The sequence below is a fragment of the Schistocerca americana genome, chromosome 8 (genome assembly GCF_021461395.2).
Source record: "Schistocerca americana isolate TAMUIC-IGC-003095 chromosome 8, iqSchAmer2.1, whole genome shotgun sequence".
NCBI classification, from domain to species: Eukaryota; Metazoa; Arthropoda; class Insecta; order Orthoptera; family Acrididae; genus Schistocerca; species Schistocerca americana.
The window spans coordinates 407,453,390-407,480,749 of NC_060126.1; the positions used below are offsets into that span (position 1 = coordinate 407,453,390).

A 27,360-nucleotide genomic window follows, 5' to 3' on the forward strand; every position below is an offset into this window, starting at 1 on the left:
ATATCCCAACTGGTGAACAATTGTGACAGCACTACCAACAGAGATGTCAAGTTGAGCACTGAGTTGTTTGATGGTGATCCGTCGATCATCTCGAACGAGTGTGTTCGCACGCTCCGCCATTGCAGGAGTCACAGCTGTGCACGGCCGGCCCGCACGCGGGAGATCAGACAGTCTTGCTTGACCTTGCGGCGATGATGACACACGCTTTGCCCAACGACTCACCGTGCTTTTGTCCACTGCCAGATCACCGTAGACATTCTGCAAGCGCCTATGAATATCTGAGATGCCCTGGTTTTCCGCGAAAAGAAACTCGATCACTGCCCGTTGTTTGCAACGCACATCCGTTACAGACGCCATTTTAACAGCTCCGTACAGCACTGCCACCTGTCGGAAGTCAATGAAACTATACGAGACGAAGCGGGAATGTTTGAAAATATTCCACAAGAAATTTCCGGTTTTTTCAACCAAAATTGGCCGAGAAAAAAAAAGTGTTGCATTACTTATTGAACTGCCCTCGTACGTTTGGAACAGCATTTTATGGTGGTGAAACATGGACTGTTTCAAACCCGGAACAGAATAGAATAGAATAGAAGCGTTTCATATTTGGTGCTAGAGACGAGATTTGAAAATTAGGTGAATTGATAGCGCGAGGAATGAGGAGGTTCTGTGCAGAATCGGAGAGGAAAGGAATATGTGGGAAACGCTGACAAGAAGAAGGGACAGGATGGTAGGACATCGTTTAAGACATCAGGAAATAACTTACATGGTACTCGAGCTGTAGAGGGTAAAGACTGTAGAGAAAGACAGAGACTTGAATACATCCTGCAAATAATTGAGGACGTAGGTTGCAAGTGCTACTCTGAGATGACGAGGTTGACACAGGAGAGGAATTCGTGGCGGGCCGCATCAAACCAGTCAGAAGACCGATGACTTAAAAAAAAAAAAATTGCTGCCCTGCCTTGCTGAAACCAGATTCCCCAAAATAGTCACAAATGTTGTTATTTCAGTACAAACCAACCTGTAACAAGTTGACTGTTGACTGGTTCATCGAGGCTGAAGTAAGTCAGTCTTAAAAAGTGGGCCAATCGAATACAGTACCCTACATCAGATTAACTTCCAATTCTTCAAATAAATTGGATTCTCCTTGCAGCAAAATATAAATTTCTGTCTTTATGCGACAGTAAACGGCACATCTCTACATTTTAAAGCTGTCGTATACCAATTACTGCGCCTCAAGTATACCTTATCAGCAAACTTCACATCTGGAAGCGTTTGGAGGCTCTGAAACAGGTGAATAGCGTCTGATCCCAGAAGTATAACGTTGCATGGAGGAGAATGATTGAATTTCTTAGAAAATATCGAAAGAGGGTATTTTCGTTTTAACAAAAATTCCTTAATTCATAGTATATACGGACATTTAAGTAAAAGGACGTTACTGTTAACTTTTGCAAGCAGTGAGGGAATATCAAAGCATAGTGATCATGAGAATATTTATATATCACACTTCTTATTCCATGCTGAGATCACTTCTTTCAAATTTGGTTACGAATCCTTTTGAGCGCACGTTGATACCTACATGATTATACTAGGCGAAAAAAAAATATTTTTTTTTATTTACAAGAACAATATACACCGTTTCTGTAATACAATTCATTCCTGGATTCAAGTATAGTCTTAAAAGTTGTGTACCAAACTTAGTTTCACTGTAATAAGAGATTCTGTAAACGCTTGCTGCAGCCTATGTATTACAGGATGGTCTTTCAATAATGCACATATTTTTACAGCTGTTAATATGTATGTAAGAGGACGTCTGTTTAGGAGCTTAAAGCTGTTTTTTCAGCACGTATGTGAAGTTCCGAGGAATTCAGGTAAATGGCAGAGCTTTAGTGAGCCACTAAAACGGCGTCTACATAAGACACCTGTTTAGAAACAACGTGCTGTAACTTAATTATTGGTAACGGAAAGAGAAATCGTAGTGAACAGCCATAAGCGTCAGTGTGTAGCGTGTAGCGTGTACAAATGGTGCAGTTGACAGTACAGTCGGGTGATGGGTCAAGAGAGTTAACGATTCAGGAAGTGGGGAAATTGAGCTCAGTGATCGGCCACGCTTACAAGGGAACCTCCCCATCGCACCCCCCTGAGATTTAGTTATAAGTTGGCACAGTGGATAGGCCTTGATAAACTGAACACAGATCAATTGAGAAAACAGGAAGAAGTTGTGTGGAACTATAAAAAAATAAGCAAAATATACAATCTGAGTAGTCCATGGGACACATAGGCTCCATCATGGAGAATGTGGGCCAAGGAGCGCAGTGGTCCCGTGGTAGCGTGAGCAGGTGCAGAACGAGGGGTCCTTGGTTCAAGTCTTCCCTGGAGTGAAAATTTTACTTTCTTTATTTTTGCGTAGTTATTATCTGTCCGTTAGTTCATTGACGTCTCTGTTCACTGTAATAAGTTTAGTGTCTGTGTTTTGCGACCGCATCGCAAAACCGTGCGATTAGTAGACGAACGGACGTGCCTCTCCAATGGGAACCGAAAACATATGATCGCAAGGTCATAGGTCAACCGATTCCTCCACAGGAAAACAGATCTGATATATTCTATACGACACTGGTGACGGCATGGCGTCACATGACAGGAATATGTTGTCGACCCACCTAACTTGTACACTTGGCGAATGGGTAAAAAGATTCTTCTACCTTGCCCGATTTAGGTTTTCTTGTGGATGTGATAATCACTCCCAAAAAAGTGATGAAAACATAAGTTTGTCACATAAACTGAAAATAAAAAATTAAACTTTTCACTCGATGGAAGATTTGAACCAAGGACCTTTCGTTCCGCAGCTGCTCACGTTACCACGAGACCACAGCGCTCTCGCATTTCCAGTCTCCTTGATGTTGGATATCTTCCCATGAACTACTCAGTTTGTATATTTTGCTTATTTTTTCACAGTTCGACACAACTTCTTCCTGTTTTCTCAATTGATCTGTGTTCAGTTTTTCAAGGCGTATCCACTGTGCCAACTTATAACTACATCTGAGGGGGGTGAGATGGGGAGGTTCCCTTGTTAGAATGTTAATTCACAGCTGCTGCTCCAAAATAGTGAATCGCGTGGATGCCATTATTCGCACAGACTGGGCCATCACGACTGAACAGTTAGCTTCATAGCACAGGTTCGCAAGCTTTTTCTCTCTCTGAACACTTTTAGAATCTAGGTATTTTGATGCAACACCTCGTTTATTTTGAAGTTAAATAAAATTTTAAAAAGTAAAAAAAACCTTGTTTTATTCAGTGATTATTTCCATTTTAAATCAAAACTAATAATTCACAAATCATAATAAAACTAAAAAATAATTAGTATCGCCAAAAGTCGGAAAAACGCTGTACCATTAACAGTTTCTCGCGGAACACGTATTCACTTCCCAGGGAATACCATTGGTTCGAGGAACACAGTTTGGGAAACTTTGCTCTACAGCTATCTGTGAGCATTCGAAGCGCACGTGAAATGACTGAGACTCTTGTGTGTGTGTGTGTGTGTGTGTGTGTGTGTGTGTTGAATTCCTAAGGGACCAAACTGCTGAGGTCATCGGTCCCTAGACTTTCACACTACTTAGACTAACTTACGCTAAGAACAAAACACACACACCCATGCCCGAAGGAGGACTCGAACCTCCGACGGGAGGTAACATGGCGCCTCAAACCGCGCGGCCACTCCGCGCGGCGAGACTGTTGTATATTGAAAGAAAATGCTCACGCCACACCACAGGATTCAAAGAAAAGGCATTTCAACTGAACTGCTGGAGCATATTGACACCAATGGAGAAGCCCTTCTGTCACAGTTCGGTACAGGTAACGAAACGTGGGTGCATCAGTTTGAGCCATAGACAAAAATGCAGTCACCGAAGTGGCACCATCCGCAGTCACCATTTAAGAAGAAATTCAGCTGCCTCTGCTGGTAAAGCTATGACAACAGAGTTGTGGGATAATAGTGCTGTCATTCTAGTCGAAGTGTTACTAAAAGGGCCAACCACTGATTCAGAACCGTATGTATACACTCTCAACAAACTCAAGAAACCTTACCGTCTGATAAGAATCCCAAAGGAATTTTATCAAACACGACAGCGCCCCATGTACGTCTCAGAACCAGGGAATTTGGTTCGACGTTATTGTCTCGTCTATACTACAGCCCAGACCTGGCTCTCTCGGACTACCGTTTGAGCCAGTTTAGAATTCCCTGTGGGAAACACTTTAAACACGATGACAACGTAACTTGTGCTATGAAAACAAGGTTACGAGCAGAGGACGAGAGCTTTCAGTAACTACTTAATCGAGGGGCAGCAGAGGCTTTTTTAAACCTCATTAAAGAACATGAGTGGCAGGATGTTCATACATGATAAATATGCTTTAACGAGTAATCTAGGTGGATGATGATTGAGATAAGGATATCATGTAGAAAAAACTGGGAACTATATCGAAACGTTGAAAGCTGCAGCAGACTATTACTAACATTACTGTAAATTACTTAAAAATATCATTAGCGAGTCCGAAAGCATGTGTTATGTAAACTGAATAACTAATTCTCAGGATAAAATTCAAACAACATGGCCAGTCGTGAAAGAAGTGTCTGGCCAACAGCACAATGTGGAGGATATAAAGTCAGTATGTAGTAAAAATGTAAGTGAGATGTGTGTAGAGTTCCTGAATATAGCAGGTAAACGAAATAAATACTTAGTTCCTACAGGAAATCATATCTCCTAGAAAATGGCTTTCCAAGACAGCATTCTGAAATATACCTCCGTGATACTGGCGAGGGGAGACTGAATCAATAATTATATAACCGAAGACCAAGGGCTCTCACGGATACGATGGAGTATCAAGCAGGATACTAAAGCACTGGGCTGCATATGTTAGCTCTGTATTTAGCTACATCTGTAATTTTTCCTTTAGGAGTGACCAGCTTCATGAGCGATTAAAGTAATCAAGAGTGAAACCGCCTTAGAAGAAAGGAGAAAGGGGTAATATATACAATTTTAGACATATTAGTATGCCGTATCAATTTGCTGAAGCTATTGTAAAGGCTGTATGCATCAGAGTGACAGATCATTTCAGTTCACATGATTTGCTACATGGTTTTAGAAAAGTTTAACAACTGAAAATTTTATATATTTTTCTCTGTAAGGCAATGGGTGGATTAAATGAAAAGATGTGAACATCAGAAATCTTCACCGATTTGACTAAGGTGTTTGCATGTGTTGATCACAGAATATTACTCCAGAAGTTAGAGCGTTATGGAATAAGAGCAGCAGTTCAAAATTTGTTCCTCTCCGATTTTAAGAATATACAGTGAAAAGTCATTGCCTATAGTAATGAGAAAGACTACGACGGGCAATGCGCCTCAGGCGTCAGTGCTTGGACCCCTGCTGTTTCTGATATGTACTTTCTATGTACCTTATGATGCAATACGTGGCGATGGCCTTGGAATACTGCCAAGTATGTCTGGCGTGAGCGAACTTGCAGAAGTTGATGATCTTGGCAGTGATGAGTCACCTAGCACAGAACTTCTCAAACGTTTTTCCTCTGGGTCCCCCTTCGCGAGGAAAAATTTGACAGCCCAGCAGCCTTTTTCAATTACAAAAATACCCATTTTTATATTTTCTTTGCCTTATTCTCTGTTTTACAAAATTCTGTTTAGAAGGATTTTACGCAACAGAAACCAAAACTACATGAATTATTATAATGAAAAGACGGAAAAAATTGTTTACTTTCATCAAATTTTCATTCAATCAAGAACTATGAAATGGACAATACTTACAGTTCATCAGACAAGGATTTCAAGAGCATTAAAATTTAAATTACAAAGTACGTCGTTGCGGATGAGCGCTCTTTTGAGAAAAAAGTTTTTCAACACTTGGTGCAATAGCAGGAACAGCCCCTCGAAGTTATTTGCTTAATTTTAGCTTTGAAGTGTAGTTCGACATCAGAGCTGCCAAAACTGAAAATCCAGTCTCGCAAAAGTATGTTGTCGCAAAAGGAATCGGAATCTTCATTGCATTTTGGCTCTGGGTTGGGAATTCCTTGCTAATGTGTATCCAAATCTCCAAAAAAAGACACTTTATTGAATTTACTCTACAGTGAAGTGTCACGAATGACATCAGTAATTTGTCCTTACTTCTTTATATTCTAGACCTGATGGTGTAGCTGACCTTTTGAATGGATTTTAATCTAATTAAATTTATCAAAATCGTCGCTGAAATACTTTTCGAAGCGAAGTTTGAGTGTTGCAAGGCGATGGAGAACGCAAGCTTTTATCTTCATGGAAATATCGGATTATGTGCGTCCTCTAACAGTAACACTAGAGTAGAGAACAAATTTAGTATGCCACTTCCCATTCGAGTTTGCCACAGCTCTATTTTTTTATGGACGCCTTAACTTTTTCGTTTCAAGATAAGATAATTGCCTGATTATCTTGAAGAGTTAAGAATATTTATTTTCTCATGAAGTTAAGCAGTTTTCAACAGAAAATAGGCGTCACTGAAACCGTCTGCCATAGAGTGACTTTTCGCCTTTGTGAAACAGAATACCTCATTCCTCAGTACAAACATTCTTTTTAGTGCTATATCCCTTGAAAGTTATCGGGCGTTACTAAAACAGAGCAGGTGAGTGTGATGTGGAACCATCTCCTCCCATGGCACTTTACAAAGCCTTAAATTTATAGATTTTGCCTCAGTAATATTAAAAGAGTCTGTGACCGTTTGCAGCACTTCATGAAGTGGTGGGAAGTTCTTTAGCAGCCAGAGCATCCAGATGTTTCATGCAGTGAGTCTGTACTGCAACATGAACTGCAGCCTTACCTTTCACTTGCAACCCACCATGTATTCCAGATACTGAGCGAGCTCCATCGGTGCATACTCAAATGCACCTATCCCATGTTGCCCTGTTTTGATTATAAAAAGAGTATTGATAATGTAAGAAAGGTTTTGAGCTGTAACTGCTTGCAGTATCGAGTCACAGGAAAGCAATTCGTCTCGAATGTTTAAGTCATCAACGAAATGAACATAAGCAATCAAATGAGGATCTTTATGAATATCAGTCGCTTTGCCCACTTGAAGTGCAAAACAATTATTACGCAATTTATCAATTAACTGCTCGAGTAAATCGTCAGAAGAGTCTAAAATTCTTCTACGCACTATGTCATTAAGGAGAGGAATACTTTTCAGCTCTTGACCAAATGAATCGCCAAACACCGTTAATAACTACATCAGTCGCTGCTAGGAGAACCAGAGTTTCTGTAACCGTGTGTGGTTTCTTGTATTTATCAGTCCTATGTGAAATCTGGTAACAGGCTAACTTAGAAGTCACATTCGTCATTTTAGCTAAGCTCTTCTGGTTAGACAATAAAACATTTAGTTTGGTTTTACCGTTAACAGAGGATGTTTGGTTTAAGCACATGTCTTTAACTTGTTAGGCTACATGCCGTTAGCAGCTAAAATGGTTAAACGAATTAAACATTGGGGACGTTCGTCGACACTCATTGTAGTTTACGTGAAGCCTAGCAATAAGCGGTTCTCATCATAAATTTTCGTTTTCGCGTCGCCCCTTCTTGTTTTCGCCTTCGGAGTATATACCTCCCCACCACCGGCAGACGGACCACTGGTGTCTTCATTTCGTTCACTAACCAGGAAGCGCTTCATGCTGCGGTCAAGTCTTCCTCGCGAAGTCGGAAAGGCTGTGAAGAGGAGACGTCGAGGTACACGAGCCAAAGCTCGCACTGCGCATTTTAGTTACGAACACAGTCACAGTGCAGCCGACAACGGGCGATTCTGCCGACGGCCGACCCATTTCAAACAACGCTAAAAGTATGACGGCGGTTTCACAGTCGTCGACCGAACGACGTTGGACGAAATTCAGTCCAGATCAACAGCACCTTCTTTGTTGGAAGGAAAGGATAAACGTAATTGTTTGTCACTAAGATTTTTTTAAAAATATACCGGCCCGCCCCCCTTGCACTCCAAGGGTCTTTCCTGTTTGATGTGTTGCATACACTCCGCGAAGTGGACTCCCGTTCAGTTTCGAATAAATACTGTGGCACACGTGAAACATGCGCGTCCCTTTCTCGAGGCCGACTGAACCTCGCTTGCGTATCCAACTTTCGTTTGAGTTGTTTGGTCACTTCCTTCCTGGACCAATATACTTAGTCAACGTTTGTAAATGCGTACGTGGCACGAAACCAATTGGGCAGAATTACAGAAGTATAATGCTTCAAGATTTTAACCCATTATATTGTGGAATTCTAGCATCTAGTTCTGAATCTAAAAAAAACAACTGTACTCTTCAGTCAGGAGCGAAATATTTAACTTTTATGTGTACAACAAAAGTCTGACTTTTTGTAAAATAAAGAGAAGATAGGAATCTAAATAAGTTGTTTATATTCCAGTTGAAGTCTGCGTTACCGTTCTTTTATTCCACGTGGGATCACCTACGTTTTTTATCTCCTGATGCAAAATGAGCTTTCTTCCCAACTCATTGAGTGCGAATGCGGTATGTTGCCATATGCTGCGCTAACATTCTATGGAAATAAAATAGCCGAACTGTGAGGAGCTTGTATATAAACCCTTTCCTCCCCCTTCCCCTTTCCTCCTCCTGTCTAACATTCTTCCCCTCATTCCCCCCCCCCCCTCTCGCCCCCTTCCTCTCCCACTTTGCCCCTTCCTCCTCCTTCCCCCTTCCCTCGAAAAGTTTCTGCGACCAGCCTTGACCGATCAACAGATTCCATAAAGGACTCGTTATCATTAAAAAAACAGTGTCATCTTCCTGGAGAAACGTAAAGAAAAAAGCAATGTGGCTACCAAGATAAACACTTTTCTGTCGTGAAGAAGAGTCAACCCCGTCACTCCCGAAGCTAAAAGCTCCTCCTGTTGCTTCGACAAATTTATATTGTGCGCATGATCTTTGAAATACTCTTGAGAAAAGGTATGACTATATGATTCACAGTAGTCTTGAAACGTTGTCGGCATGCATATCTCCTTTGTTGTCGTTTGCGTGTTCGTCACCGTATGAGTCTTCACTCAATGTCACATTCTCTTGGGTCACTGACATCGTCAGTTCTTCATTGTGACATACAAGCCTTGTAGCCTTGTAGAATGTTACACAATTTTCGTTGTTTTTGCGGTAATTCAATCTATTTTCGTATGGTCTTCTGATAACCTACAAATCGCGCAAGAGCAAAAGACAAATGACGTAATCTTCAACAGTCCAGCCAAGAATGTAGTAAATGTGAATGGCATACGGGGAGGATCCAATTCTTGTCCTGATCTAAACCTTATACCCGAAATCAGGTTAGTGTTACAAAGACTATCATGTTTTCTTTTTTGAAAATTCGCTGTTAGCTCTTCACAGATATAAGAAATCGTATTTACACTATTAACACAGATACGAGCCTTTTCATCTTCTGAATTAATACAAACTACAAACACTGAAACAAGCAGACACTTGCATCAGATGTTAGAGCTGAGATGCAAATGGCAACAAACACAACGTGATTCTGTGTGTTAAAGCGTGATTCATCATCGCTGATGCCAAACAATCACTTACTGGAGTTAGGATTCTGAACTAAGGGTCATATGTGATGATTTCTTGCACATATTTCGATTTTTCAACAATTAAATCTGCGGAATATCTAAGTTAAGTCACAGCAGAATCTTTAACATGCAGCGTATTCAAGGACTTCGATACAAGGGAGAAAATCGCAAGAACACTAAGCCCAATAGCGTAAGAATGATTTCATTTTTCCTTATTTGTAACAAAAATATATTCACCAGTGATATAAAATCGTATGTTCCAGTAATATGTCGTGCCTCGTCATAGTCAGTCCAGCAAAGCATTCTTCTACGCACCCTCCTCTTCCTAATTGAACAAAAATTATCGCATAATTATAGTCCAACAGTTTTGACATAACAGTCTAGAAGAATGAAACTTGTGGTAGTGAAGAGGAATTATATAATTTCATTAGCGACCCTATCCCTTTTAAGAATTCTGACGAAAATTAACCTCAGAAAACAGAATTGTTTTGTTTGGCGGTTCGCTGCTCGTCACGTTGGTGCTATCATTCAAACGTTTTCTTGATGTACTGCCAAAGCGTTAAATTCCAAATTTTGGCTGTAGTTCAATATTAATTCTGTTGAAGGGTCCACCGCACAAATGACCACAAGGCGTTTCTCGATAACTCTCTTCACGCTGCCATGGATTGGCCTACAAAGAGTAAAGGTTTCTGTTAGAGTTTCAGTACGGTAGAGTATTTAACAAGATCGAGTAGTTGCATATGGATATACGGTTCATAGAAATTTTTGCACAAGTTTATAGCAAGTATAGTAAGTTTAAAAAACCAATTCTGTGAGCTCTAAAACATCCGTCCACTTAACTAAAAAATATCACTGGTAGTTTTAGACAGGAGGCCGCATTGCGCACCAACGAATGCGTTAAAGCGCTGCTTGCCGATTATACTTTAAGTGCCAACGTCCGTGCTAAATTTCCTGTTTTTCCCCCTCACTGATGATTTACGTTTGAATAATTTATCTGCACATTTTGTCAGCATAGCTTACTCCTAGATATGCGGTATAATTTATGATTTCCAAATAATTATAAAAAATAAAGTAAATTAATTTCGTAGCCAAGAAAGTTGAGAATCCCTTATTATACTTTTACAAAATTTGTTGCAAATATTTTATTTCACGTTGATTTTACGAAGGTAAACGACAAGTTTGTTTCGGCATTTGTGCCATTTTCAACTCCTGTTGACATTACATTTATAAATCATTTTATTCTACGTCTATGTAACAGTTATATGAGATTTTTGTCTTATATTATACTTACGTCTTGGAACGTAATTTCTTTTGTTTTCTGCTTTGTTAATATAGATCACGTATTTACCTTCTATAGAAATATCGAGCTACTTTAACAAATGATAGGTCGTTCTACTGATGCATTGTGTTTACAAATAAATTATATCTTAGGTAGTCAGATTTTTTTGCCAGAGATAATTTTGCATTATGTAGATAAGTGATCTTAATGTTGTGTAACTTTTGTTTAGCGTGTGTTCATCGCTTTTCTTTTTCTATTATGATAATAAAGTGTACCCGATAATTTTTATGTTTGAGATCCACGTTTTCGTTTAGGATTTCATTCAGATATCTATTCGTGTGTGTATAAGTTTCTACTTCTTCCAAAATGTTCCTAGTTTCACCCTTTGGTCATGTAGAATTTCCAAAACGTTTTCCGTTGTGTTCACTGTGTGGTTTTTATTTTTTAGATGTAGGTAAAAGCTAGACAGGAAGCTTTCGCAGTCTTTTGTGTGTTCTTTAAATCTTATACTAAAGCTTCGTCCCGTTTGTCCAATGTAAAAACTATTGCGGTCGTTATAGGAAATTTTGTATACATCTGGATTAGAAAAGGTAATGAAGTCACTTTTTCCTGATCTCAGCGTTATTTGTAAGTTGTTGCTAATTCGAAATGCTTGTTGAATTTTCGTATTTTGAACGATTTATTTATTTTGTGTGATATGTTGCCAATATTTTTGTTGGTACATATATCGGTTTGACTTTGGTTTCTTATCTCTTTTCAATGTTATTTCTTTTTGTATGTTGTCTGCTTTAGATTTAGTATGAACTTGGTAGATTCAGAGTATTATATCTGGATCGTAATTTCTTTCTTATGCTGCTTATTGTAGTGTTGCAATTTCGTTATTTTATTACTTTTTCTTCAAGTGGTAAATTAATGATTCTGTTGATCATTGATTTGAATTATGCATACTCATGCGACTTGAGGTGGGATGAATTTTTATTGATGATGATGTCTGTAGTTTTAGGTTTTCTGCAAATTGTAAATTTGTGTTGGTTATTGTCATTGTTTATCTTTAGGTCTACTGCAAATTTTATTTTTGGGTGCAGATTGTTTAATTGCTGATGAGCTGTTCGTATATCCTTTCTTTTCGTCTCCATAAATGGATATGACAATGATATACAAACAAGCTCGTCCCGTACGTTTGTAAAAATAACAAGAAATAAAATATTTGCAGCTAATTTTGTAAAAGCATAAAGAAGATGTCATATTATGAGCTTTTGCAAGCTGCAGGCCCAGCAGAGAAGTTACTTGAGATTGTCTGTAAGAGGTAATATGTCTCTCTTTTATAATCCTTAGTCTGGAGACACTACTTTGTATTTGAGGTGGATTTTAATTTGCAGGATCTCCAGAAATTCTTGGACGGCGCGAAAGATGGGGCAGTTGTATTCAGCCTCGGCTCGAACCTGCGGAGCGCCGACCTGGGGGAAGACAAGAGGACGGCCATACTGACTGCCTTCTCCAAGTTAAAGCAGCGCGTTATCTGGAAATGGGAGACAGAGACACTGCCTGGAAAACCGGACAACCTCATGGTTAAGAAGTGGCTGCCACAGGCCGACATTCTCGGTATGTAATTCTTAGAGATTTAATATGTTTCCACTTAACGTTTAGTTTAGGTAGTTTCGTGTTTCATGACTCATTTGCACGATAGATCGTAATTGTGTTTCTAGATCATCCTCACTCACACGCTATTAAAAAATCTTCGAAAATTAAAAAATTATTTTCCAAAGTTCTCTCGCACCATGGTTACGTTGGAATTCATTATCCTCAGCTTCAATTACTCTGAAGATGCGGGAAGGGGCTCAGTAAATTATTTTCATTTGTAAAAGTCATTATAAGGATTTTAATTTATCTTCCTTCTCCACCAGTATCTATTATTGTTGGTACGGCAGTGTTGGTGAATAATATTCTCCTGTCTGGATTCAAAAGTCGATTCCTGGTGTACTGATACCATACATCAAATGAAAAATATGTCGATATAAGCTTCCGAATTCTCTTCGAAACAATTTTATTCCGTATTTTGGAAATACTTAGGAACAAATATATTAACAAACTCTCACCGAGTGCTTCCAACAATCACGTTCAGCTCATAACACATTGCTACACAACTAACTCGATGAAAACAAAGATAACGCAAAAGCGACCAAAGATGAATATCTTGAAATAGAAATACATTGATTCTTAAATATCGATTGTGCGTTCAGAACAATTTGCAAACGATTAATGATTTACATTTCAAATGTCTTTTTCAATTATTTTTCAAAACAATAGCAGAAAAATTAAACATAATCCTAATAATTTTAAAATCGGTCACTAAATTTTGAAAAATGTACAACTAACGAAAATAAAAAAATCACCTTCTACTTCTGTTTATAAAAAACGTCATTTTAGTTATGTCACCTAAACCACGCTGAAATTAAGTTTGCCATTTGTGCACTGTTGACTCGTGTTGTGAACGAGTATGTATTGAATTCTCCGCTACATGACGAAGGAAGGTGCAGTGATCAGCTCCACTACATTCATATGTAAATAGTAGTGGACTAGTAGTTCCTATCCACCACATTTTAAGTAGTATGAAAATAATTAATTCTACGGGATAACAGTAGTCAAGGAGAAACTTTAATTTGTTTCCAAATATAATTTCACTGTCACTCAGGCATTTTATGTCATTCTATAAGTAATCAAACATTTTGGTGGCAATGCACCCCTTTTTTCACTAACGACAATCTTAATGTGGGGTGATGATTGTCTTGTGTTGTAGTTATGTACATCAATTTTCCCTTTGCAATGTAGTGGATTATTTCCAATAAAGTTCATGAGGAAATACGTATACTGTAAAGCAGTAGTCAGAATGACCAACTCTTCAATCAGATGCCTATTACATGAACGTGGGTGAGCATTACATAATATTCTTACAGCACTTTTTGAGCAATGAAGATGTTCTTCACTAAATATGAGAAACCTCAGGACATTAATGGATGAAATATAGTTTTGACTTACAGATTCCTCTCTCCAAGAGTGAAAATTCGGAGCGCAAATGTGGCTGAACTGAGTTAAATTATGAACTCAGAAATAGATGTTTCCATTTTAAATACCACCACAGAACCTAAAAATTTTGAAACTTATTCTCTAGTTATTACTTCCTCACCACGTGTTATAATTGTCAGCGGTGTAGTAGCTACAGATCTGCAGAAATACACGGGGGTATATTGTACTTTTGAAATTGGGAGTGAGATAATTTTCCGTGAAACGCTCGGTAATATTTGAGTAAAATCATTTTGAGTATTAGTCCGAATCATTATGAAACAAAACCAACTAAAATTCCAACGTTCCGATCGCTTTTACAGCGGTCCTCTTCAAGGCGACTATTTGTTTTAATTGTTTCATAATTATGCTGCCTAATACCCAAAATGATTTTACTGATGTTGTCATTTGCCGTGGAAACCTATGAACTTAAACGAAATTATTCTTTTTTTTTTTTTTTTTCATACTGTGATGTTTTGTTCTACAGTTATTCTGAAATTCAATGCTTATGGTAAAAGATTTCATAAATAATAGTCAGTACTCATTCAGCCTATGAGTTAATCATAACCGAAATTACCTTAAATCATTTTACTTTTGCGATTTATTTTATGTAACGTGTAAGGTGAGTAAATAAACGTCTTGGTCGGTTCTATTCAAATATACCGCGCTGAATGTTGCCCACCCTTCTACTTTTGAAACTATTCCAAAGTAGCCCTTTTCCTGTGCATTACGTGCTCCTAAAGCAGAAAATACTATCGCTTTATTATTATTGTCGTAAAGATGAATGGAGCCGTAAGAATGTTGTACATTTAATTATCTTCTACTATTGAGTGCGTCCTTCTGAGCCAGTTTTATTGCACAAAATTATTATTTTGTTGACGCTGAACATCCTTTACATTGTTGTTGTTGTTGTTGTGGTCTTCAGTCCTGACACTGGTTTGATGCAGCTTTCCATGCTACTCTATCCTGTGCAAACTTCTTCATCTCCCAGTACTTACTGCAACCTTTACATTAGTATAAATTAAATAGTATCTGATTGTTTCCATCTAACCACTTCATACGACATGAAACTAATTATTGTGTATTATGGACTACGCTCTGCGATCTTAAGCAATGAATTAACGTTTCCTCTCAGCGCAGCATTTCCGGTTTTGAAAATGTGCCTTGAGATGTCCCATTGTCCGTACATAAATTTAATGCTTTAGTTGAAACGAACGATAGGGTACTTAGCTACAATAGCTGGAATCAATAATTAGCGAGTATCGTAGTATATAATACCAGCAGCATACACTGACTGCAGCAGTGAAAAATAAAAATGATCACTGAATCAGGTTTGGAAAACGGAAATTCAATTTGTGTATTGCTACGTAAAGAATACGATAAACGTTAATCACACAGCAAGTCCGGTTGCATGCTGTAATTTTCGAAAACCTCACTCAAATGACCGGTACTGATATTAATACTACCAGAATTCAGAGAAATTTTATACTATAGTTTGACAAAGACGCATTTTTACCAACGCGTTATTGACGTTCTCAATTTGTGATGCTCTTCTTCTTGAATAAATCACCCAATTTTTCTGAAATTGTAACCGTTTGCATGTCTGTACACGCCCATAACATCTGCAGATTTCCGTCACATTCGAATAATTCCTTCGCGGTGAGCCATTTTTGCGGGTTTTTTTTTTTTTTTTTTTTTTTTTTTTTTTTTTTTTTTTTTGAGTGTATACTGAGAACATTATAGACCCCATATTGTGCTTCTACGGGGAACACCGACGTTACTTTGTGTAGAATACGTCGGGCAGTGCTTCGTAGTAGGTTATACTAGTTAAGAGCCCCACCTAGCGATATGGCCTGCAATCGGTCGCCCACCTTGACACCACACACACTAGTGATTTGCAAAGTACAGTTCGTTTTACGTTTATTAGTCCTCAGTTCCCTTTCTATTTTTTAGTCTTATAGTTCTAACTGCAAGTATTTATACAATTTATTCGATGTTTCTATAAAAATGTTGTCAGTAGCAGCACTGCTGATTGCCGTAACTCTTGCTACAAATTGTATGAAGAAGAGTTACATTATATGATATGACAATAAATTTGGGTATAGCTGTATAATAGATTTGCCCTGAACATTTACATTAAAATGTCTTTTGACATTTCAGTAGGTTCGTATGTCATTCTATCTAGAAGTTATAACTGTAATAACACATACAACTATTTCATAAATAACTTTCCACCAGTTCTACTTTGGTAGCACAATAGTCAAAATGCTAATCACTGCAAGATCTGGGGGCATATTTTGTATTTCTTCTTAATATGAATGGCAATCGTAGCTCCAACTTCACTTCTCAGAGTAGTAAGTGGTTCCTCTGTAGCTATAAATTCTAACGTAAATTTCTTGCGCAATGTGGGCAAAATGAAACTAAACAAAACTGCACAATCATGCTTGATAAATAGAGAAACGAGTCGGAGTCATATTGCCACACACCGATGCTAACCAGCCAGGCAGCCATATTGCGTGCACGAATCGCATGCGATCCACTAGATTACCTGGGATTTCCATGCGACCAGCGATCAGAGACCAATCGCTGGGATTTGCCCCCACACACATCTGATCTACGGAGTGATCGGTCACTCATGCGACGAATCGCTGCGACCCATAGCTCTTGTGTGAAATCCTTTAAATATTCATGGAACAAACCATATCTGCGACGATTTCAGCTTGTTTAGTAGCCGATCATGTCTTAAGGTGTTCAACGCCTTTCAGAAATTTCGGTAGATGGAATCTAGTTTTCAACATGTATGTATTGTTTGTACAATTACGTGTCTAAACATAACGAAGTTGTGTTACAGACGAGCGGTATGTCATGGATCCATGCTGATTCTTTGAGAGCAATTTTTTCTCCCTACAAGGTCGAAATATGAATTTGGAACATGTTCTAGGATTCTGTAACAGATAGAAGTCAGTGATACTGTTCTGTAATTCTCTTCATCAAATTCTGTACCCTTTTCCAATTTTGTAGAACTCTTCGCCTCGCTAAAGATCGTCGGTGAACATGAGCTAGGAAAGATTGCTGAAATTAGGTACTAACATATTTACTAATCGTTGATTCCAGCAAATGAGGATGAAGTCCAATCTTCAAGTGGTGATTAATTATTAAAATAAATTTGTAACAATCTGAAAAACATACAGAAACGAATTATAGGCAAAGCTACGCAACTCACTCATAAAAGCAAATGGCTATGACCAGAAGAATCCAAAAATAGTGCGCTTTTAGGTCGCAGGAATATAGAAGTGGCATTTCTCTGTGACCAGTTTTAGTTTGACGCAACACACACACACATCAAAAAAAGTTTTGCATCACCCCGGTTTCCAGAACTCCTGAAGATATACTTTGACTGTGGATATTGTATCACAGACACACTACCTTTGACTGTTCGGAGCTGTCACTAATCCCACCCAAAGATGTAAACAACCATACATGAGCAGCGCCTATTAGACGGAGGGAGTCCGACAGCCGATTAGTTCCAGTCATTCCACCAGGAGGTACACGGCTCGTGTTGTCTGTAGTTCAACATTGCCTAGACGGTCAAGAGCGCGGTTCGAACACGTCCGTGTTGTTATTTTGTGCCAGAAAGGGCTCTCAATAAGGGAAGTGTCCAGGCGTAGTAAATCAAAGCGATGTTGTCCGGACATGGAGGAGATACAGAGAGGCAGGAACTGTGGATTACATGCCTCGCTCTGGCCGCGCAAGGGCAACTACTGCAGTGGATGACCGCTACCTATGGATTATGGCTCGGAGGAACCCTGACAGCAACGCCACCGTGTTGAATAATGCTTTTCGTGCAGCCACAGGACGTCGTGTTACCACGCAAACTGTGCATATAAGCTGCATGATGCGCAACTTCACTCCAGACGTCCATGACAAGGTCTATCTTAGCAATCACGACACCACGCAGCGCGATACAGATGGGCCCATTAACATGTAGAATGGACTGCTCAGGACTAGCATCACGTTATCTTCACCAATGAGTGCCGCATATCTCTTCAACCGGACGATCGTCTGAGACGTGTTTGGAGGCAACCTGGTCAGGCTGAACGCCTTAGACACACCGTCCAGCGAGTGCAGCAAGGTGGAGGTCCCTGCTGTTTTGTGGTGGCATTATGTGTGGCCGACGTACGCCACTGGTGGTCATGGAAGACGCCGTAACGGCTGTGCGATACGTGAATGCCATCCTCCGATCGGTAGTGGAATCATATCGGCAGCATATTGGCGAGGCATTCGTATTCATGGACGACAATTCGCTCCCATTCGTGCACATTTTGTGAACGACTTCCTTCAACATGACGACATTGCTCGACTAGAGTGGCAGCATGTTCCCCAGACATGAATCCTGTCGGACATACCTGGGATAGATTGAAAAGAGCTGTTTATAGACGTCGTGACCCACCAACCACTATGAGGGATCTACGCCGAATCGCCGTTGAGGAGTGGGACAGTCTGGGCCAACAGTGCCTTAATGAACCTGTGGATAGTATGTCACGACGAATACAGGCATGCATCACTGCAGGAGGACGTGCTACTGAATATTGGAGGTACCGTTGTGTACAATAATCTGGACCACCATCTCTGAAGGTCTCGCTGTATGGTGGTACAACATGCAATGTGTGGTTTTTATGAGCAATAAAAATGGAGGAAATGATGTTTATGTTGATCTATATTCCAGTTTTCTGTACAGATTCCGGAACTCTCTGAACCGAGGTGATGCAAAACTTTTTTTGATGTTTGTATATTCTCTCATGATGGGGGTGGAATAAACAAGAATACAATCATTTTCTTTGCGTTGGACGACATTTGTTTGTTTTGTTGTCTCAAGCCTCGACTATAGTATAAAACTTGTTCTAGACGTCACTCTTACTCTAACGGAACACATTTGCAATTGTGAACACTGCATCAATTTGTTTTCGACGTACACCCTCCACTGGCTCACAGAACTCAGCTTCGTTATAAGCCATCTGATCCAGTCAGTCATCTCGCCTTGTCTGTGCTACTTCACAGCAGCAAGATCGTGTACTCATCCTTCGTACTAACAATAAGTCACGGCTAACCTCATGCTTCTACGTTCTTCATTAAGGGAGAACGTGTCGACGAGACTCGTCACATTCACGGAATTACAGGGTGCGGCGCTTAAACCTGGACAAATGATTTTTTTTAAAAGTAGATTTATTAAAACAAAATGCAAAAGAAAATGATTATCCTTTTACGTATAAGTAGTGGAACCCTTCAAGAGTACAAGTACTTGATGTAACCACTTTCAGTCACAATGACCGCCACCAATCTTGTCCATATTCGCGAATGCTCGAATCAATCCTTCCAGAACCCAGGCAATCGTTATAGGACGCACCAGCCCCTCCTTCCGACTCCATAATTTCTACCTCAGCATCTATGACCACCCTAACCAACTTACCCCACCTTGAAATACCTTGGCTCACTTTTGACTGTCACCTCACGTGGACTCCCCATCTGCTTACCATCCAACGCAAAGCCCAGCTCCTGAAACTCCGGTCCGGCTCGACATGGGAATTGCACCCTTCCACCATCCTTGATCCATCCCATCATTTGATGTGCCAGGGTTGCCTCGATCTCTGTTCCTCCTAAATTCTATAAAGCCCTCCAAATCCTTGAACGCTATGCACTTTGCTTCTCTTTCCATACCCGTCTCCTCAATGACCTCATCCCCTTCTCACATCTGTATCCTTTACACCAACCGCCACCTCGATCCCCCTCACCCTCTAGTGTCTGCTATCCACTTCACTCCCCATCTGCTGCCGCGCCTTTACTGACGTCACCTATCTTCTCTCAATCTCCACACCCTCCATCTCCTCTCCCAAAGGTACTTCTAATGTCTTCCCATCCCAGATGAGGTTCTTTGCCCCGATATTTATCTTTCCTTCCAACTCTGACCCTCCCCCTCCTCTCCTCCCTTGGGCTCCCTCTCCTTTCCCTCCCTCCCCTCTGCTGTTTCCTCCCCCTCCCCCTGTCCTTCTCACTTCTCCTTTCCCAGTCCTTGCACTGCCTCCCCATATCCTGCCCTTAGGTGTACTGCCGACTCCGCCTCTTCCCCCCGTTTCTGCTCTGCCTCCTCCATCAACCCTCATCTCTCTTTCCTCTCTCCCTCCTCTCTGACCTCCCCTCCCTTGGCAGGCCTTTCAAATTTTAATGCAGTTGCTTCGTCACGTTTTGGTGCTCGCCGTGTTTGTAACATAAGTGCAGTGTGTGTTCAGTGTCATTGTCCCATACTGTGAACGCCGTTTTTAATTGTGCTATTCGTGCCGCCAGTGTTTATGTGCTATGTCTTCATCGAGTGCCTTTTTAACTGAATTTGGATTTTATGTAAACGTGCCTCGCCAAACTACCTCTTTCTTGTATACTTTAACTCCAATTTATTCCTCTTCTCGTGTGCAAATTTCATATTTTATCCCTGTGTTTTATACATGTATTGTTCTCCTGTGATATTTTATGTAATCTCTTGGCTGAAGAGCGACGAATTGTGTCGCTGCCAGGCCACCCCTGCCTCCATGGGACAGGAGAATGAAAAACAACAATAAACGGGAAAAAATCAGGAATGCTGTCTCAATAGATGCGACATTAGAGTGCCTCCTCTTATTGGTAACTCTTTCGACTACACTCCAAACATATTAGTCAAGGGGGTTCAAATCCGGGCTACTCGGGTGGCCAGAACTCATTTGACCAAAACGTGTCAACGTTATCCGAGAGCCAGTTTTGGATTAAATGGCTCGTATGAGTTTCTCTGCTATCCGACGCATTGTTCGCTCGCTGACACTCAATACTGACGCCTATTTCCTCAGCGATTGCCCCGGGTCCCACGAAATCGGCGCCAGAGCCTTTTCGATGACTGCCACAGTTCGTGGCAGGCGTTTCCTCGAATGAAGTTTCCTCGCCGGGTTAGCGGCACCTTCCCCAGACTTCTCCGAAGCATTATACTTGGCCACAGTATCATAAACAGTTGATCTCGGGTACCCGAAGAATCGAACTATTTCAGTGGGCAAACGCCCACCGAGGAGACTTTCGAAATCACGGTTCTTTGGTTGTAATCCGCAGTTGTCTGTAACATCTCAGTCATTTTAAGGTTCTGACTATTTACTAGATGTCTATGGCTTTCAAAAACACCAACCGCGACCTAAAAAAAAAAAAAAAAAAAAAAAAAAAAAGTTGAAATGGCTCTGAGCACTGAGATCATCAGTCCCCTAGAACTTAGAATTACTTATACCTAACTAACCTAAGGACATCGCACACATCCATGCCCGAGGCAGGATTCGAACCTGAGACCGTAGATGTCGCGCGGTTCCAGACTGAAGCGCCTAGAACCGCTCGGCCACTCAGGCCGGCTCGTGAGCTCCGGCGGAACTGCGATATGGGGGGGGGGGGGGGGTAAATTCAAACAGAAATTTGTACAGTGGGAACGAAGGTAGCAACACTGATGTAACATGGACGCCTTCATTTTCGAAGTGTGCGAACCGGCATATTAGACTCTTGACTCTTACTCGCTCCGTCTCTAATCTCTAGTTTGATAGAAAGTAAATCGCGAGACAGGGTAGATAGACTCTGGAGATGGCGTGTCGCAGCTGTCATTTAAAAAAAAAAAACTGAGCCACTGTTACTGGCGGGTCGTACCGTCCGCGGAGTGACAGAGGCTGTTTCTAGGGTTAGTAAGGCAACAAGTAAACTGAAGAGTTAGTGCGTGTGAAATTGTCAGGGTAGTGGCTGTTTGTAGGAGGTGCGAGGGTTGAGCGGCCGAAATGGCAGGAATCAAGGTATCTGCGGTTTATTTCACAGCTACTGCAAGCTTAAAAGCAGAGTAGTTACAAAATAGGCAAGAGTAATATATGAAAAAGAGACGAGGAAGGACGTGTAGACACTAACAAAAGATAAAGAGTCAACGTGTGATCTTTGAAAATGAACTGTCCCTCACGTCTAAGAAATCAAACTATATTTAGTTCTGTACAACATAGTCATACGTGCAATTCGTGTAGCGCATGACAAGTCGATAAACATGGTAGAATATTCCAAGTTTTACAATATAATGAAATTAATTCTTCATAAATGTTCTTTCACAATTCGTAAGGAATAGCGAAGTCTATACCTGCAACAATAAAAAAACGACCTTCGCTACTCAGAATTAAAGCTGTCAGTGCGTCAGGAAGTAGTATGGAATAGCAGCGCCTGGAAGGTAGTAATTCACGTTTAAAACCCAACTTAAAATCATTTCCTCCAGGCAACTCCACTTTTATCCCACACACAAGCTTTTATTTAATAACTGGCACCGGTAGCCTGAAAAAACGACTAAGTTTTAAATGTAGTTGCATGAACAGCACTGAAAGACGTTGGCTAATGTCGAATTAAGCCCAGTGTGCCATATAAGAATTTAAAATAGCCAATATGTAGCCGCCCACTGAAATTAATTATGTATGCATATCCTGTAAACTGACACTTTCCACATAATGTCCATAAAAATCGTTCAAATCATCTATGGAACACGTAACTAACAAAATAGGTTTGATGGTTTGATGCGGCCCGCCACGAATTCCTCTCCTGTGCCAACCGCTTCATCTCAGAGTAGCACTTGCAACTCACGTTCTCAATTATTTGGAGGCTATATTCCAACCTCTGTCTTCCTCTATAGTTTTTGCTCTCTACAGCTCCCTCTACTACCATGGAAATGATTCCCTGATGTCTTAACGGATGTCCTATCATCCTGTCGCTTCTCCTTGTCAGTGTTTTCCACGTATTCCTTTCCTCTCCGATACTGCGCAGAACCTCCTCATTCCTTACCTTATCAGCCCACCTAATTTTCAACATTCACCTGTAGCACCACATCTCAAATGCTTCGATTCTCTTCTGTTCTTGTTTTCCCACAGTCCATGTTTCACTACCATATAACGCTGTACTCCAGACGTACTTACCGAGCGAGGTGGCGCAGTGGTAACACACTGGACTCGCATTCGGGAGGACGACGGTTCAATCCCGCGTCCGGCCATCCTGATTTAGGTTTTCAGTGATTTCCCTAAATCGCTCCAGGCAAATGCTGGGATGGTTCCTTTGAAAGGGCACGTCCGACTTCCTTCCCCATCCTTCCCTTATCCGATGAGACCGATGACCTCGCTGTTTGGTCTCTTCCCCCCAAAACAAACCAAAACCAAATCCAGACGTACTTACTTAGAAATTTCTTACCTAATCAATGCCTATGTTTGATACTAGTAGACCTCTCTTGGCCAGGATTGCACTTTTTGCCATTCCTAGTCTGTTTTTGATGACCTCCTTGCTCCGTCCTTCATTCGTTATTTTACTACCTAGGTAGCAGAATTTCTTAACTTCATCTACTTCGTGACCACCAATCCTGATGTTAAGTTACTCACTGTTCTCATTTCTGCTGTATTTCATTACTTTCGTCTTTTTTCGATTTACTCTCAGCCCATAATCTGTACGCATTAGATTGGTCATTCCGTTCAGTAGACATGTAATGCTTCTTCACTTTCACTCAGGATAGCAATGTCACCGGCGAATCGTATCGTTAATATCCTTTCACCTTGAATTTTAATTCCACTCCTGATCCTTTCTTTTATACCCATCATTGCTTCTTCGATGTACATATTGAACAGTAGGGGGAAAGGCTACATTCATGTCTTACACCATTTCTTTTATCCGAGCACATCGTTTTTGGTCGACCACTCTTATTATTCCCTCTTTGCTCTTGTGCATATTGTACACTGCTGGCCATTAAAATTGCTACACCACGAAGATGGCGTGCTACAGACGCGAAATTTAACCGTCAGGAAGAAGATGCTGTGATATGCAAATAATTAGCTTTTCAGAGCATTCACACAAGGTTGGCGCCGGTGGCGACACCTACAACATGCTGACATGAGGAAAGTTTCCAACCGATTTCTCATACACAAACAGCAGTTGACCGGCGTTGCCTGGTGAAACGTTGCTGTGATGCCTCGTTTAAGGAGGAGAAATGCGAACCATCACGATTCCGACTTTGATAACGGTCGCATTGTAGCCTATCGCGATTGCGGTTTATCGTATCGCGAGATTGTTGCTCGCGTTGGTCGAGATCCAATGACTGTTAGCAGAATATGGAATCGGTGGGCTCAGGAGGGTAATACGGAACGCCGAGGTGGATCCCAACGGCCTCGTATCACCAGCAGTCGAGATGACAGGCATCTTATCCGCATGGCTGTAACGGATCGTGCAGTCACGTCCCGATCTGTGAGTCAACAGTTGGGGACGTTTGCAAGACAACAACCATCTGCACGAACAGTTCGACGACGTTTGCAGCAGCACGGACTATCAGCACGGAGACCGTGGCTGCGGTTACCCTTGACGCTGCATCACAGACAGGAGCGCTTGTGATGGTGTACTCAACGACGAACCTGGGTGCACGAATGGTAAAACGTCATTTTTTCGAATGAATCCAGGTTCTGTTTACAGCATCATGATGTCGCATCTGTGTTTGGCGACATCTCGGTGAACGCATATTTGAAGCGTGTATTCGCCATACCATACTGGCGTATCACCCGGCGTGATAGTATGGGGTGCCATTGGTTACACGTCTCGGTCACCTCTTGTTCGCATTGACGGCACTTTGAACAGTGGACGCTACATTTCAGATGTGATACGACCCGTGGCTCTACCCTTCATTCGGTCCCTGCGAAACCCTACATTTCAGCAGGATAATGCACGACCGCATGTTGCAGGTCCTCTACGGGGCTTTCTGGATACAGAAAATGTTCGACCGAGCGAGGTGGCGCAGTGGTTAGCACACTGGACTCGCATTCGGAAGGACGACGGTTCAATCCCGTCTCCGGCCATCCTGATTTAGGTTTTCTGTGATTTCCCTAAATCGCTTCAGGCAAATGCCGGGATGGTTCCTTTGAAAGGGCATGGTAAATTTCCTTCCCCATCCTTCCCTCACCCTAGCTTGCGCTCCGTCTCTAATGACCTCGTTGTCGACGGGACGTTAAACACTAATCTCCTCCTCCAGAAAATATTCGACTGCTGCCCTGGACAGCATATTCTCCAGATCTCTCACCCTTTCAATGTCCTCACATAATATCTCTATCTCTTCATCTTCAGCTTGCGACGTCGGCATGTCTACCTGAACCGTCGTTGTTGGTGTTGGTTTGCTGTCGATTCTGAGAGAACGAGCCTATCACTGAACTGTTCACAGTAACACACTCTCTGCTCTACGAGCTACCTTCCTGTTCATAACTAATACTACTCCCATTATACCATTTTCTGATGCTGTGGATACTACACTCATCTGATCAGAAATCCTTGTCTTCTTTCCATTTCACTTCACTGACCCCTACCGTATCTAGATTGAGACTTTGCATTTCCCTTTTCAGATTTTATAGTTTACCTATTATGTTCAAGCTTTCGATATTCCACGCCCCGATTCGTAGAACGTTATCCTTTCATTGATTATTCAATCTTTCTCTGATGGTCACCTCCCTCTTGGCAGTCCCCTCCCAGAGATCCGAATGAGGGACTATTCCGGAATCTTTTGCCAATACAGAGATCATCATGGCACTTTCCAGCTACAGGCCACATGTCCTGTGGATACACGTATCGGGTTTTTAATGCAGTGGTTTCCCTTGCCTTCCACATCCGTAGCGGTAGCGTTACCGCCTACCATGCAAGGGGATCCAGGTTCGATTCCCGGCAGGGGACTGGGTGTTGTGTGTCCATCATCATTGACACGCAAGTCGCCGAAGTGACTTCAACTAAAAGACTTGCAATACAGCGGCCGAACCTCAGACGGGACATCCCGGCCAATAAATGCCATACGATCATTTCATTTTTCATGCCGTTGATCCCTGCTGATTGTTCCGCCTTAAGGGGCAGTTTCCCACCCCCAGGATAAGAGAGTGCCCAGAACCTCTGTCCGCTCTCCGCCCTTTTTTTTTTTTCTTGACAAGGACGTTGGCAGAACGAGGGTGACTTCTTATGCCGGAAGTCTTCGGCCACCAATGCTGTTTATTAATCAAAATTTAATCAAAGACGCTACCCCTAGGCCACGGGTTCCAAGACTACCACTGTTCAAACTATCTTCTTAGATGATCGGATGGGCGTCCACTGACAGCGTTCAAGAGAGAGCGCCAGATTTTTTGTTAATTAAATTCAATTTGAATTATTGTTTGTCTTGCATTTTAAGAGTAAGCTTTGATTGATTAAGAAAAATAAAACGGAAAAAAGTGAGTTTCTCAGCAGGAAACACGTTAAAAGTTAGTGATATTGCCCTCGAGACTGATGTAAAATAATAAGTTTTAATATTATTTTCGTTAAAAGTCCCTACGCAATGGCTGTAAGATACACTAAAGATGTCCAAGGCAAACCGAATGAAAATTTACTTTAAAATATCAGAAGAATCAGCGCTTTCTTTGACGTACTTAGGTACCTAGTTTCAGTAGTTGCAGTACTCATAGTAGCAACAAGACATTTTTGCGATTTTTGCCAAAGACAGTTTGATAGCTTTTTAGGGGCTGCGATTGAGGCAGTGTGAGTGGGCTAGACGAGGTAGGACCTGTGATAGCCAACAGAGCGTAGTATATGTGTGACGTGTCACGTTACATCGAACATTGTCTTACAAGAAACATATAGAAAAAACTGAAGCGATAATCAACACACCGAAAGGTATAATCCACAAACTTACCAACTCACGCTCGGGATCAAATTCTGAAATTCTACGTGCATCATCCCTGGCACTGCGCTTTGCTCCATCTGAATATGCATGCCCCGTATGGAGAAGATCGACACATGCCCAGAGGCTAAATGCAGCACTGAATGACTCACGTCGATTAATTACGGGATGCCTGAAGCCTACAAACTGTGATCTCCTTTATATGTGTTCTGGAATAGCCTCCCCCCCCCCCTCTCCCCTCCCACAGATCAGACGGCAAACTTTGGCGGTGGCCGAACGAAGCAGGCAGTGTGAAGATAGTAGACATCCCCTGTACGCACATCAGCCGGCGCTGGCAAGACTTAAATCTAGGAAAGATTTCATAAAAGTTGAACGTCCACTAAACGAAAATCAATGTATAACCAGAGAATCAATGTGGAAAGAGAAATAGGATAAAGGCAGCTTGAAAAGTTGGAACATTAAAAAAGCTTCCTGCTGGATCACAATTGGAAAGGAGGGTCTGGAAGAGCTTAAATAGGTGTGTGATAAGAAGAGCAAAGGGTAACCTGTTCAAGTGAGCCCTCCCAATGAGCCAATGTGGAGGAAAATAAACGATGACACACCTGTTGACTTGTACATCCTTGCTGGCCCCATGCACTTTCCAAGACCTGTGGTTGGCCAACGACGTTGCAGTGAAGTGTGCCGAACACTGGAGAGAAATATGAGCCTTGCTATAG

At 41.3% G+C, this 27,360-nt stretch overlaps 1 protein-coding gene across 1 annotated transcript in view; it reads left to right on the plus strand.

Moving 5' to 3' along the window:
• LOC124544769 (UDP-glycosyltransferase UGT5-like) overlaps positions 1 to 27,360 on the plus strand; it is a 171,168-nt gene that overhangs the window by 129,673 nt on the left and 14,135 nt on the right. The window contains exon 4 of the mRNA XM_047123446.1: positions 12,237 to 12,459. Coding sequence (XP_046979402.1) covers positions 12,237 to 12,459 — 223 coding nt within the window. The remainder of the gene's footprint in view (positions 1 to 12,236; positions 12,460 to 27,360) is intronic.